The 14,830-nt window shown below is 47.7% G+C and overlaps 1 protein-coding gene across 2 annotated transcripts; it reads left to right on the top strand.

The window, feature by feature from the left end:
- Positions 1-2,980: 2,980 nt before the first annotated feature.
- On the top strand, positions 2,981-11,520 carry CBY2 (chibby family member 2; the record flags this gene model as incomplete). 2 transcript variants are annotated; one of them, XM_082602484.1, is made up of 3 exons in its annotated part: positions 2,981-3,055; positions 3,366-3,446; positions 10,327-11,520. In XM_082602484.1, 3 exons carry the CDS (start codon positions 2,981-2,983, stop codon positions 11,518-11,520), a joined length of 1,350 nt encoding a protein of 449 aa, XP_082458610.1. The 2 variants fall into 2 exon arrangements, with proteins under 2 accessions (XP_082458610.1, XP_082458611.1); XM_082602485.1 differs by lacking the exon at positions 3,366-3,446.
- Positions 11,521-14,830: the final 3,310 nt, after the last annotated feature.

The following is a 14,830-nucleotide window of genomic DNA, read 5'->3' as shown; positions in this document are numbered from 1 at the left end:
CACTTACCCTATATCCAAATCTATCAGCAGCTCTCATTGATTCTATATCAGAATATATCTAGAATCTTATGATTTCTCGCCCTCTTACCATAGCCATTTGAGTCCATCTCATATCTGGACAGTTGAAATTTGTCCCGTTCCTGCCTTGCTACATTACAATCTATCCTCCATGGTGTGGCCACAGAAATCTTTTTAAACCTAAGTCAGATCATGCCACACTCTGCTGAGCACCCTCCAGTGGCTTCCTATCTCAGCTGGAAAAAAATCCTCTGACCTCTGGTCCTCACTCATCCCCACCCTCACTGGCTCCAGGGACGCTGGCCTCCTTGTGGTTCGGCTGCACCAATCAAGCTCCTGCCTCAGGAGCTTTGCCCCTGCTGCCCCTCTGCTGACGTGCTCTTCTCCCAGATATTCCATAGCTTACCCGCAACACCTTTGGTCAAATGTCACCTCCTCAAGGAAGTCTTCCTCATCACCTGAAATAGCTCACTCTGCCACTCTCTGTCCCAATATCCTGTTGAACTTTTCTTTAGGGTGCTTACCCTGACATATACTTGGGTTTTTATTTGCTTACCATCTGTCTTCCTGCCCAGGCACACAGCTCCGTGAGAAGTTAATTTTGTTCATGACATCCTCACACCTAGGACAGCGACTGGCACAGCCCAAGTGCTTAGTAAATCCTTTCTGAATGATTGAATGAAATGAATCTTCATTCCTTAGCCAGCAAAACTGCTGATAGTTGCAGAGAAAACTTTGAAGAAACAAGTATTGAAACAAATCAAATAGTATTTATTATACAGCTGAGTGAAGTGCAGGTATAGCTTCCCCTTCAATAATAAAACAAAGTGCCATTCTTTTGTGAACCAATTATAGAAAGACGTCAGAAAAGATCTCAACTGTAAATAACTTTACTAGAAATAATGTTCTCATGGAACAGCTGTTTAAAATAGCATTTGATGGAGCGGCTGCTTATCAAGAGGATGCTGGGGTGAGTGTGCAGGGGTGGCATCGCTCGTGAAATGTATCCACCATAGAGTAATTTATAGTCAAACGATTGCTGCAAAGCAATCAAAGCCAAGCAGTGCACAATGAACTAGATGATATCATGGATGCAGTTGATCTGATTTTAACAAGTGAGAGAGCTGTGCAGAATGCCAGGATTTTTGCAGTACTTTGTACCAAGATGGAGAATGACCATAAAAATCTGTTGTGTCTCAGAGATTTTGCAGTTGTCTCTTTTTACAAAAGAGCAGTGTTATAAGGTTGCTAACCTTTTCTTGTGATGACAAGTGGTTGTTAACAGTGTGCTATATAGGAACCATTTTTTGAAAGATTAACAAAATATATTTCCCCCTTCATGGAAATGATGGTGTTTTAACAGTAAGCAAGAGAATATAGAGTGGTTTTTTTTTTTTTTGAGAAACCTCACTCAATGAAAAGAAGCATTTTGGATGCAAATTTTAAATTTTAGCAATAACCATTGCATTATTTGGGGATAGGACTGAATATTGAATATTGTTTAGAAATTACAGTCAATAATGTATTTTTTGGGCTTCCCTGGTGGCGCAGTGGTTGGGAGACTGCCTGTCGATGCAGGGGACACGGGTTCGTGCCCCGGTCCGGGAAGATTCCCCCGTGCCGCGGAGCGGCTGTGCCCGTGAGCCATGGCCACTGAGCCTGTGCGTCCGGAGCCTGTGCTCCGCAACGGGAGAGGCCACAACAGTGAGAGGCCCGCATGCCGCAAAAAAAAAAAAAAAATGTATTTTTCCATTTGGATATATACATCATTGTGAGGTACCCTCTTCAGCTAGGGCAGTCATTAAATCCAAAAACATAAGTAAACTGAACTTAGAACTTGACTTTTGGCTCACTGTGTTAAACCAAGATTTTAAGCAAGAGGGAACCACACTGTTTAAAATTACACTGTGCTCACTAAAAATATTACTATTGATAATTGTTTTTTGTGGAAGCAAAACTTGTTTTGTGTTTTTTAATGAATAAGATAAAATAACACTATTATAAAACAGTTATTTTTCTTTGTTTATCCTATAAAATTTCAATTTTGGGTATGTTTTATAATATGCATACCATAATAATAGGTTAGAAAAAGCATCAAATTTATAAAATAAGAAATATAGGTTTAAGGATTTGCACTTAAAGTATTTTTTTGGTGGGATTTACTATGAAAAGATTTTGTAGCTCACTGACTGTAGATTAGCGATGTTCATATTGTAATTCCTTGATACAGTGTTCAGAATAGTCTGGGTCAACTTTTTGAGAAGATCGGAAGCATATTTAGGGTCCAGGTTTTTTTGTTTTTTGTTTTTTTTTTGCGCGGTACGCGGGCCTCTCACCGTTGCGGCCTCTCCCGTTGCGGAGCACAGGCTCCGGACGCGCAGGCTCAGCGGCCATGGCTCACGGGCCCAGCCGCTCCGTGGCATGTGGGATCTTCCTGGACCTGGGCACGAACCCGTGTCCCCTGCATCGGCAGGCGGACTCTTCAACCACTGTGCCACCAGGGAAGCCCTGGGAGCAGTTTTGTGGGACTGAGCCCTTTAACTTGTGGGATCTGGCACCAACTTCAGGTAGGGTGTGTCAGAATTGAATTATAGGACATCCAATTGGTGTCAGAGAACTGAAGAATAGATTGGTGTCAAAAAACATCTCAGACTACATTCTTTCTCGTGGTCTGGGTTTCTTCCTTCTTGAGTAATCCAAGTAGAAGATGTCACCCCTGGAGAGAGGATAGGTGTCTCGGCCCAGCCTGGCAGTGGGGATGTAAATGTCAGCCAGGATGACCAAACAGGGGGCCCGTGTTTGGGCTATTGTGTGTCACACCGACCTTGACTTGTCACACCGACCTTGACTGGCCATGTGGACACAATCAGGGTGAGCTCTTGCTGACCATCAGATGCCTCATTTCCACCTGTGATGCTCAGAGAGAGACCATGAGCCTTGAAAAACACCATATTGTTTTGTGATGTCACCCCTGGAATGTTCTGAGTGTTTTGGTGACCAACTTCTGCATAGGACCTATACCTGGCACCTAACATTGGTATGGCTTTTTACTTGAGATAGAAATAATAATTTTAGAAAAGGTAGTAGGTATCGGTATCTATGCTCCACAGACTTTCAGAAAGCTTTTCCATCAACTATAATACCTGTCTTAATTTCTGTTCAGAGACTGATAAAGCATCGTATCAGATATCATCTTCACATTCTTTCAGACTCAGATTTTCATAACGTACATAATTAACAAGAGGGGATGAGTGAGTAGTAAAAAGTCCTCTGTTTTTCAGGTGAGAAGTTGAGGTCCAGAGGATGGGCCGGGAAGCAGAAATCTACTTATTTCCTCTTTTCCACAGCACTCGAGGCCAAATTTTACAAGAAAAAGGGATACCAGATCTGAAAGCCTAGAAATTCCAATCATTGTGGTTCTACCTCAGGTAGGGATAATCACAGAAGGATGTAGCCTCTCAGTTTTAGCCAGAATAGTCCTCCTCTGTCAAAACTCTAGCAGGATGTCGTAGAAAGAGCAGAGTAGTCAGGGCCTCAGATTCTAGTTCTAGGTCAGCTGCCAGTCAGCTGTGTACCTGGGGGAGGCCACTTAGTCACTCAGCGTCTTGGGTTTCTCATCCCTCGAATGAGGGGGGTGGGTTAGGTGATCTGGGAAGACCACTTGAAGTTTCTGTGACTCTCGGAAATAAGCCAGTCTTCTCAAAATTAGATCTTTTGGTGCTTGCTGTTGTGAAACTACTCTGGATTTATGGGGGCAGAATTAGAACTGAGACTTGCAATCAAAAGCATACGACTGAATCCATGAACCTAGGATGTGGGCGGAGGGGTACAGGGTCATGCGGAGGGGTCAAGAGAATGAAGGCCTGCTGTATACCAAAGACAGAGAGAGTGTAAGAGGGGTGGGCCTGGGGGGTTCAGAATGGAGGCCAATGAACGGATGACAGGCTGGAGATTCTCAGTTCTCCTCCTGCTAAGCAGCTGTTTCCTGGGAGGGGTCCTCCTGATTGGATTGTTCCTATTGCTGTGTCACAAAGGGGGGAGCCTTGCTTCTCCAGAGTCACCTAAGGCCCTGTTGGAAGATCATGGCGGTGCAACCAGAGGGCCTAAAATGTACGGTGGAGGAATCCAATGCAGAGGTAACTATCTGAAAGCTCTGTCCAGGGATGTGTAGGAACAGGATTGATCGCCAGTGGGCATCCTGGGATCTTGGAGAGCATGAAATTAGAGGACACCTGCTGCCTGGGCACATGGGCAGATGTGCCTCATGGGTATACCTGCCAAGAGGACACAAGTCCTGCGGCAGGTTCCAGACACCCGGCAGGGTACTCTAAGCTGGTGCTCGGGGTGAAGGGGGCGTCTATAAGTTTAGATGATCTGAACTGGGCCATCACTAGAGCTGTGAGAGGGACCAGTGTGCTGACTGGACCTCCTCAAATGAGATGGTTACAGCTGACAGCACTGGAAGGACTGATCTGGTTAACCAGGGGAGGGAGGGGGACTTCCCTGGCGGTCCAGTGGTTAAGACTCTGCACTTCCACTGCCGGGGGCACGGGTTCGATCCCTGGTCGGTGGACTAAGATCCCGCGTGCTGCATGGTGTGGCCAAACAAACAAACAAAAACAAAAAACAAGGGGAGGGCTTCCCTGGTGGCGCAGTGGTTGAGAGTCCGCTTGCCGATGCAGGGGATGCGGGTTCGTGCCCCAGTCCGGGAAGATCCCACATGCTGCGTGCGGAGTGGCTCGGCCCATGAGCTGTGGCCGCTGAGCCTGCGCGTCCGGAGCCTGTGCTTCGCAACGGGAGAGGCCACAACAGTGAGAGGCCCGCGTACCGCAAAAAAAAAAAAAAAAAAAAAAACAAGGGGAGGAAGGGAGATTGAGCACTGATTTGATCATGTGACGGCACTGGGCCATGCAGTGCAAGGGAGAGATTGTGTAGGAATGGGAACTGGGAACCCTAGGAAGCCCGCTAGTAATGGCAGAGCTGGAGTTAGAGGCTTGAAGCCAGGTCAGTGCCCACTTCCTCTGCTATGCCGCAAGCTGGGCACATGCCGCCTGCTTCTTCCCTTGCTCTTAAGAGATGGTGCCTCTTCTCCGCCCATCTTCACCGCCTGCCGTGAGCTCCCTGCCTGTATCTGCCACATTCTGCTTCGTTTTGAGGCTGAGCCCATTCATTTGGGAAGGGGATTGCAGCAGCAGCTCTGTGTTTCCAGAAAGCACCTCTGGCCTCCCAGCCCCCAATCGTGCCTGGCGCTTCTCATTTACATTGCAAATGCCTATGATTCACTATTTGTTTCGCCCTTAGGTCTTTTCGGGTCTTATTGATTTCCCAGTTTTTCTTCCTCACATTAAACATTTGTGTTTTCTGATTTCCCTCCAACACATTAACTTGCCAGCCATCAATGTTACTTCCTGCCCAAGCTCTCTGCCCTCCTGGTTCCTTTTGTACATAATGATTCAGTTCTCACCAGCATTCCCATTTCCCCAGTGAGCTCTATCTGTGAGTTTCATAAAGGCACTGTTTCCTGTGAGATCATTAATGAAGGATCTATACCAGGTCAGAATGAGCTCCCACAGCACCCCCCAGGGCCCCCCCTCATCCCTCAGTGTTGCCTTTTCTCAGTCCCCTTTGTTTGGGTTTGTTCTTCAGAAGCTATGGAATCCACCAACAATGCCTGTATCTCTACCAATTTGAATAAGTGTTAGGAGGAAGATTTCAGAAGATTGTGTGTTAAACAATTAGCTAAAACTACCAGATACGTGACAGATGACATGTTTATTCTCTTTGCTGTTCGTGTTATGATTCTATCAAAATCAATCACACTGACCTGTGCATTATCCTCTTATCTGTTCGCATTTCTTAAAACCAACATTGACTTTCTCATGGTGCTCAGAACGGAGTTAATTTAAAAATATTATAATGAGACTCAGCCTTGTCAACCTGGTGTGAACATTAGTGGCGGATCTGGCTTCTCCTTCCAGCATTCTGGGCCTCTCAGCTTCACATGCTTGAAAAGTAACCCCAGATGGTTGAATGTTCTCTGACCGTAACCCTCAGTAATGCTGGCAAAGTAGGGCTTCAGAAAACTTGGTCAACAGGCTTGAAGTCTGCTGGGAGCATTTGGACGTCTCTTCTGGTCTGTGGTAGCCGTACTTCTCCAGGAGTGGAGAGAACCTCAGCGCATGTCAGCTAAACTGGCTAGTCATTGACTAGTCCTGTTGCCGAGCTATTTAGATGGGAGGCCAGCAGCCCCAGAAATTCCAGTCCAGAAGGTCCCACTGAGTCCTGGTCCTTAGACACCCCTTAGCATCAGAGAGAGACTTTGGTCTTATCACCTGTCCTTTGCCTTTGCCCTGCCCGCCTGCTTTTCCTCCTCCACGGTCTCCACTTGCCACGCACAAGGCTGGTGACCTGACAGAAGCACATAGTTGGTGATTTCATGCATTTTCCTTCGAGGACCAAATGCATTTAAAAAGGAGATGCCAGGGCTTCCCTGGTGGTGCAGTGGTTGAGAGTCTGCCTGCTAATGCAGGGGACATGGGTTCGTGCCCTGGTCCGGGAGGATCCCACATGCCGCGGAGCGGCTGGGCCCGTGAGTCATGGCCGCTGAGCCTGCGCATCTGGAGCCTGTGCTCCACAACGGGAGAGGCCACAACAATGAGAGGCCCGTGTACGGCAAAAAAAAAAAAAAAAAAATAGAAATGAGAGAGTTGGGGAAATCTGAATCAGTATTTGTTGATATTAAGGGATCATTGTTAAATTTTAAAGGGAAGATAATGGTATTGTGGTTTTGTTAAAAGAAATACGCATTGATGTATTTATGGATAAAACAGCACAATGTCTATACTTTGCTTTGAAATAACCCAGCGGCAGGGGAGTGGTTCTGGAATTGGATGAAGGTATCGATGAAGCAGGTGTGGCCTTGATTTGATAACTGCCGAAGCTGGGTACGTGGAAATTTATTAGACTATCCTCTCTCTTTTTGTGTATGTTTGGAATTTTCCATAATAAAAAGTCCCCAAGTAGTGAAAGTCCTTTGCTTAATTCATGGAGACTTCCTACATGTGTGCTTCACATATATAAGTTCAGGGAGCCAGAACTGGATTTGTGACTTACTGAGTGAACTGGTGCTGGTTATTTAACTTTTCTGAGTTTCAGTTTCTCCATCTGTAAAATGGGAATAATAACACCTTATTAAATCAGTGCTGTGAAGATTAAATGAATTCAGTAGCACAAAACTTCTTCCCTTTCTTTCTCTTGATGGGTATACACATCATTGACTAAAACTACATTTTCCATAGTAATATCTTCAAGAGCAGGATATTACTGCTGAGATGGAGTCCTGTAGTGCTTCATCCTTGGAGGATGAAGAGGACCTCTCAAGATTTACTCCTTATTGACCTTGGCTAATCTTCCCAGTCTGGGATCAAGGCACCTTAAATTTATAAGGAAACAGTCTGGGCTCTTCACAATGGGGTTCATTCTGATCACAGGTTCAGCCACAAGAGCCATTGTGCTTCTCCCATTGAGAAAGATGAAAACCATGGAGGCTGGATTTATTTAAAGTAAATAAGGTTCTGATTGCAGAATGTCCCTGCACCCTCGCTCTCTGGAAGATTAAGCACAACCTTACAAAGTTAATGACATGCTTATTGGAAAGTTAATAGCATAGAATCATGCCTTCTATTTATCTAGCTCTTTGGGTCTTAAAGAATTCTAACCAACTTTATACACTGTACAAATTATATATCTCTATATATGCCTATATATATAACGTGAATAACCTGACTTGTTTTCTATCTTCTCTATCTGTAAAATTTTGAAAATAACCTAAGGAATGAGAAATTAATATTTGGAGAGCATTGCAGTGTACTTGGTTGAAATGCTTTTGGTGTGTTTAGAAGCAGCTCTCATGATCTTATTTTTATTTAAATTCATTGCTGCAATTGTTACCTCTTCTTCAGGATGCATCCCACTTGTTCACTGCTTTTTGAATTCATCTCAGAATTCCTCCATTAGTGAAATCTCCTTTTCTTGGTAACAATACCTTACATTTACATTTCTTACATGTAAGATGGCACCTGGCAGTTTTAAAAACACTTACATTACTATGGCACCTGGCAGTTTTAAAAACACTTACATTTCTGTGGCACCTGGCAGTTTTAAAAACACTTTTGCATTCATTATCTCATTTAATCCTCACAATGGTGTTGTCAACTAAGCAGGGCACATGTTATTATTTCCATTTTACAGGTACAATTTGCTGACTTTCCATGTTGGAAGGTGGTGCCTTTAAGATCACAGAGTCTGACTCTCCTTCGTACTAGTGAAAATCTGGGTCTCAGAGAGGGTGAGAGCTCTCTAGTTTCACGCTGCCCATCAGCAACAGAACGAGGATGAGCATCTATGTGACCCCAGTCTTGACCCCTTGGCCTTCAGCCCTGCTGTAACCCTCACCTGAGCAAACTGCATTCTACCTGGCTCAGAGCAGTTCTCACCACCGGAAGCCAGAATCACCTGAGGGAGCTGGTTAAAAATACAGATGGATGAGTGAATGAGTGAATGAGTCTTGTAAGTAAAGGCTCCAAAATCTGCATTTAAAACTCACTCAGCTTATTCTTCTATATTGAGAAGTGTGACAGTGGTTTGTTGGGTGTAAGCTCCGTGGCTCTGATCCTCTTTTTATGTGCTGGTTTTGAGGTGCATGGCCACCATCATGAATTCCTCTGTATGAATTCCTTGGTATCCTTTGATGTCTTCACTGCCACCTGTTGAACTCCCATTGCTCGGTGATATGTCCATGATGGTGCCTTTCCTTTCCAAAATTATCAGCTGCACTCTGTTTTAAGCTTAGCACCATGTTGGTTGGTGTTAAAGGGGCTGCTATCAGGGATGGCTAAGAGTGGAGGATAAGCCTGAATGGGGCCAGGAAGAAGGTGGGACTTACCAAAAGCACTGCCATTTGGGACAACGTGAGTGGCTGTTGGGTGATGCCAATGGTGGGTACACATCTACAGCTCCGGTAGCTGGAGAACAGTGTTTATTCTTCCTCTAGGGTGCCAGCACCCATGCTTAGTGCTTTCATACATTACCTCTCTTAATCCTAAAATATTTCTATGAGGCAAGGCAGTAGGTGCAGTTATCCCAATTTGAAAGCGTGGTAACTAAAGCTCACATAATTTGTCCGTGTTCTTGTAACTAATCAAATAATGGGGCGAGGACTCAAACAGTTGGTTGGCTCCAATATCGATGCATTTATCCTCCATGATATATTCTTGATTCTCATTATTCATGGATTCCATATTTGTGAATCTGCCTAAATTTTTTTCACTAAAATTAGTTTGCAACCCCGAAATCAGTACTCGTCTCACTTTCATGATTATTCATAGACATGCACAGAATGATGAACAACTTGAGTTACCTGATGCACACGTTTCCAGTTGGAGGTGCCTTCTTGTTTCAGCTCTCAGACTGTAAAATAGTGTCCTTTTCACAGTTTATTTAGTGTCACTGTTTTCACACTCTTGTGCTTTTTGTTGGTGATTTCACTGTCTAAAATGGCCCTCAAGCATAGTGCTGCAGTGCTCTCTAGTCGTCCTAAGCTAAGCACAAGAAGGCAGTGATGTGATGTGCCTTACAGAGAGAACACCTGCTAGGTAAGCTTCCTTCCCACATGAGTCACGGTGCTGTTGACCACAAGTTCAATGTAATGAATCAAAAGTACATTTTATTTTATTTTATTTTATTTTATTTTATTTTATTTTTGCGGTACGCGGGCCTCTCACTGTTGTGGCCTCTCCCGTTGTGGAGCACAGTCTCTGGACGCGCAGGCTCAGCGGCCATGGCTCACAGCCCCAGCCGCTCCGCAGCATGTGGGATCTTCCCGGACAGGGGCACGAACCCGTGTCCCCTGCAATGGCAGGCGGACTCTCAACCACTGTGCCACCAGGGAAACCCAAAAGTACATTTTAAATAAGGTGTCTTTCAACAGCAGACAAAGTTATTTATTGATTGGTTGAGGAAAATGTGACCAGAGGCTAGCAGGAACCTAACGCCCTGCGTCTCTTCGGAGCAATGGTACAGTAGTCGCGAATTCTGTATTCGCGGGACTTTATAGAACCGCGAATAACGAAGACCGATGTCATTTACTTGCGAGGAACCCAAGAAGCCAAGTGCAAAAGCGCCCCCTGTGGCCAGTCCAGACCCCCAGACTGGGTTTCTTTTGGGGTCTCCCGGCCTCTCATGTGGTCAGCCAGCCTCGGGTGCGTCAGCTCCTTTGCTAACTCTGGGCTTCCCTGTTCTCTCCCGCAGGGGGGTACAGCCGAGCCCTTCCTGAGGCTCCACAACTTGTACCCCAGCCCGCGCTGGGCCAGGCAGGCCGCCCTGCCCAGGCTGAGCCGCCAGGCGGTCAGCCAGCACTCCTACCAGCCGAACCGTTTCCCCTCCGTGGTGCCCCTGGACCCCATGGAAAGCCCCGCCTCCCAGGAGGACCTGAAGCTGGACAACAGCCCTCCCCGCGTGCAGCTCAGCGACGAGACGTTCGTCTTCCAGGACGGGCAGTGGGTGAGTGAGAACTGTCGCCTGCAGTCCCCCTACTTCTCCCCGTCCTCGTCCTTCCACCACAAGCTGCACCACACGAGGCTGGCCAAGGAGTGCCCGCGGCAGGAGGAGAACCAGTCCCTGCGTGCGGAGAACCAGTCCCTGTGCGCGGAGAACCAGTCCCTGCGCGCGGAGAACCAGTCCCTGCGCGCGGAGAACCGCACGCTCCGCAAGGAGAACGAGATCCTGCAGGTCTTATGGGAGGAGCACCGGGCCGTGCTGCGCCGTGCCTCGCCGCTGCTGCGCAAGCACAACGCCTCGTCCCTGGAAGCGGTGAAGAAGGACCCGGACCTGCAGGTGCACGGCGGCCGGGAGAGCTGTACCCTGCAGCTCCTCCAGGAGGAGAACCGGGCCCTGCAGCAGCTGCTGGAGCAGAGAAAGGCCCAGCCGGACGAGAAGGCGGCCTTGACCGAGATCAAACCGGTCCCCTCGCCCCATGAGGCGCCCCACGGGCTGCTGCCGGACCAGGGCGCGGGCCTCTCCTCCCCCTTCGAGGAGCCCCAGGCCCCGCAGGAGGACTCCAAGACGCTCTGGGCCCTGCGCGAGATGCTCAGCCACCTGTCGGGGCAGCCCAGGGAGGAGGGGGGCAAGGCGGGCCCGGGCCTGCCCGACGGCGGCCAGTCCCTGGAGCTGCTGCGGGAGATGAGGCAGGCGCTGCAGGCGCTGCGGAAGGAGAACCAGAACCTGCAGGAGGAGAACCGGGCCCTGCACGTGCTGTGCGAGGAGCACCGGATTTTCCAGGAGGAGAGCAAGGCGCTGTGGGAGAACAACAAGCTGAAGCAGCAGCAGAAGCTGGTCATCGACACGGTGACCGAGGTCACCGCCCGCATGGAGCTGCTCGTGGAGGAGCTGTACGCCTTCGTGCCGACCAAGAACAAAGACCCCAAGAAGCCCAGCAGGGTCTGAGGCTCCCCGTCTGAGCCGCACCCAAAGCCCAGAGCTGGGCTACCAAACGGCATCTCCCGCCTTCCCGTGGTCGCCTCGCCTGCCTCCACCCGCTGGTGCCCGTGCAAGAGCAGAACGAGTGGCCTGGTCAACTCAGAGAAGCAATAAAGGTGTGAGGCCGCTAATCGCGCGTGCTGCTCTGCTTTCTTTCTCATTTTTCTTTCTTTTGAGCACTTGCAGGCTCACGGCAAAATGGAGCAGAAAGTACAGAGATTTCCCACATACCCTCTACCCCACACACGAACCCGCAGCCTCCCCGCTACCAACATCGTCCGCCAGAGGGCGCACTGGTTACAACTGATGAACCTGCACTGACACATCATTATCACCTAAAGCCGTGGTTCACATTAGGGTTCACTCTGGGTGGGTTCATTCTATGGCATGGAACAGAGTATATACAGAGTATATTCACTGCCCTAGAACTCCTCTGTGCTCTGCCTGTTCATCCTTCCCTGCCTCCCACCCCTGGCAACCACTGATCTTTTTACTGTCCCCATGGTTTTGCCTTTTCTAGAGTGTCATATAGTTGGAATCATACACTAGGCAGGCTTTTCAGCAGCAGGCATTCAGGTCTCCTCCATGTCTTTTCATGGCTTGATAGCTCATTTCTTTTTAATGCTGAATGCTGTTCCACTGTCTGAATTTACTGCAGTGTGTTTATCCATTCACCTACTGAAGGACTTCTTGGTTACTTCCAAGTTTTGGCAGTTATGAATCTGGCTTCCTTTTCTTCTTTTTTCTCTTGTCTCTTCCATACCTCAGCCTTCATTATCATCTGTTTTTCATTTCCTCCCTTTTTCCTTCCTTACTTTCCTCCTCTTTCTCCTGTCCTTCTTGCTCTCTCATTGTCTGATGAGGTCATAGTGTGGGGGAGAGGATGCGGGAGAAGAGCTCACTCAAGGCCAGGACTTTTCACCTGGGCTGCTGGCGACACTGGGCTGGAAAGCTCTGTCTAGGGCTGTCCCGAGTGTTGGAGGATGTTTAGCAGCATCCCTGGCCTTTGCCCACTTAGATGCCAGTAACAGCCACCTGACCCCCAGCTGTGACAAGCAAGTGTTTCCAGGCTTTGTCCAATGGCCCCCGGGGGTGGGAGGTAAAACCCCTGCTCCATTCCCAACACTGCTCTCAGAGCATCTTCCTAGAAACAACAGCCCTTGAAATGCTCTGAGAAAGTGAAGGTTTCCATGAGGGGAAGACAATCCTTTCGGGCAGATTCATGATCACACTCCAGCTTAAAGGGTCTGAGAGGTCCTGCGATGAAGAAAACCGCTTATCTTCGGGGAACCCAGAATTGGCCAATTTTTATCGGATCTTGAAATCTTTGTAGTTTTTTTCTTTGAAATCTCTGTTTATGTGACTCTGCTGATCACCCAGTTTGGGAAGGGGTGCCCTGTGCACTTCCGACGCCTAGACTCGCCTTCCTGTCGAGTAGAGGCTCAAGACTGGGTGTCCTGGGCCCCAATTCCCATCTCAAAGGTGGACATACTTTAGAACCGAGAGGTTGAAAGGTACCCTCGGGGCTGCAGGAGGGAGTTGGACAGAGGTTCCCCAAACTTCGCTGTGGAGTAGTCACCTCAGCGTCTTTGAAAAATACTGATGCCTGGACTCCACCCCCAGACATTCTGACTTAAATGGTCTTGGGTAGGACTGGACATCGGGAGGGTTAAAAGCTCTCCAGGTGGTTCCAAGATGCAGCACAGTTGAGGAGTCACCATGGTAAGGTGAGCTAAGACACCTGATTCTCAATAGAATGCTCCATTCTCTAGTCATGGGTATAAGTGAGTAGGTGCATGAGAGGGAAAAGAGTTTACTCACTTTGCTGATGGAAAACTAATCGTAACGGATGTGAGCTCGAGACTGGAATGTCCTTACTCCTAACCCGTTGTTCACGCTGGCTCGATTTCTGAACTTTGAGCAAATTCCAGAAAGTGAGCCAAAGGCAGCAGCCCACACCTGCAGAGCTCTTTGCCCATCACTTTTCACTGGATACGACCCCCGTGATCCTTGGCACCTGCACGGTAGGCATTTATCGTTCCTCATACGGCTCTGACACTAACATGCTACGTGATTTGCCAGAGGCTAGCCAGCTAGGAAGAGGCGAACTGGGACTTCAGCACAGACCTAATGATGGTGGATCTCAAACTCCTATTAGATCACACTGCCAAGTAAACCTGGGCTCCGGCAAATGAAGTTTGACAATGGTTTTGGTGCCTGTTTTCCAGATTTAGGAACTTGAGTCTTATCCAGAATAGCATCAGAAATTCCAAATGAGGGAGAACAGAGTATTTCCTCTCTCCAGGCAGTGACAGCTCATTTAATCGTACACAAGGGTGGAAGGTGACTCATGGGCATGCAGAGGCCACGTCATTTATTCCCCTATTGCCACCAAAATCTGATAAATAGGAAGTTGTTGCTAATGGGCCTCTGTCCCTGTGCAGTTTTTCCTTCTGAACTTGGTAAATGCGTCATGCCGGGCATCGTGAACTGGTCCCTGGTGCCAGAGAGGTTGGGGACCACTGCCGTAGTTCGTTTAAGTCAATGTACTAACCCCAGGGTGTAGGGCGTTTTTCATTTTTGTTTCTTGATGAAACCAAATTGATTTCTGTGATTCTAGACAGCTGGAAGGCACGCCGTCATCATGTTTGTGTTACAAATATTTAACTTGGAGTAAGCTATCTAACAGCAGTCGGAGGGTTTCTTGCAAGCTGAGGGAGCTCGGAGGACTTAATACTATTTAACACTGTCAACTTTCTCTGTCATGCAGGATCTACATGGGTGAAAAATTAGCAAGACCAACCATAAAATGTTAGTTTTACGGTGTGGGGGAGCTTTACTTCAAAACAATGTTTCATTGTGTAGTGCAATCTGTCATAGATGAGCTAACATCCAGAGGCAGCTAACCGCTTGGAGAACAGAGTGAAATTTCATTCTTCGCGGAGAGCTTCCTTTAAGTATCTCTGCTCCTTTTCCAACTCCTTCGGTTGCCTCCTGGTCCACCCTGAAGTCCTTCTCTAACGGCCAAGTTTGTTTTCTCTATGCAAGTCAGGTCTTGGCTCCAAGCTTCTAGGGTTTGCCTTTAGAGAGCTAAGCATTCTACCTTTCCTAGCCTCTCTCATGTGGCCCTTGGCTTGGCTGGCTGGCACTCTTGGTTGCTGGAATCAACTATAATCCTCCTACTGAATTGCCTGAGTCCTGGCCGTCGGCCTATTTTGTGCTTGTAAATTGAGGGTCAGGTCAAATAGGGAACACTCACAACCTTCAACTAGTATTT

This window comes from Mesoplodon mirus, assembly GCF_964341445.2.
Source record: "Mesoplodon mirus genome assembly, chromosome: 17".
Classification (NCBI taxonomy): Eukaryota; Metazoa; Chordata; class Mammalia; order Artiodactyla; family Ziphiidae; genus Mesoplodon; species Mesoplodon mirus.
Note: the sequence above shows the minus strand (reverse complement) of the source record. Positions and strands in the feature narration are given on the sequence as shown.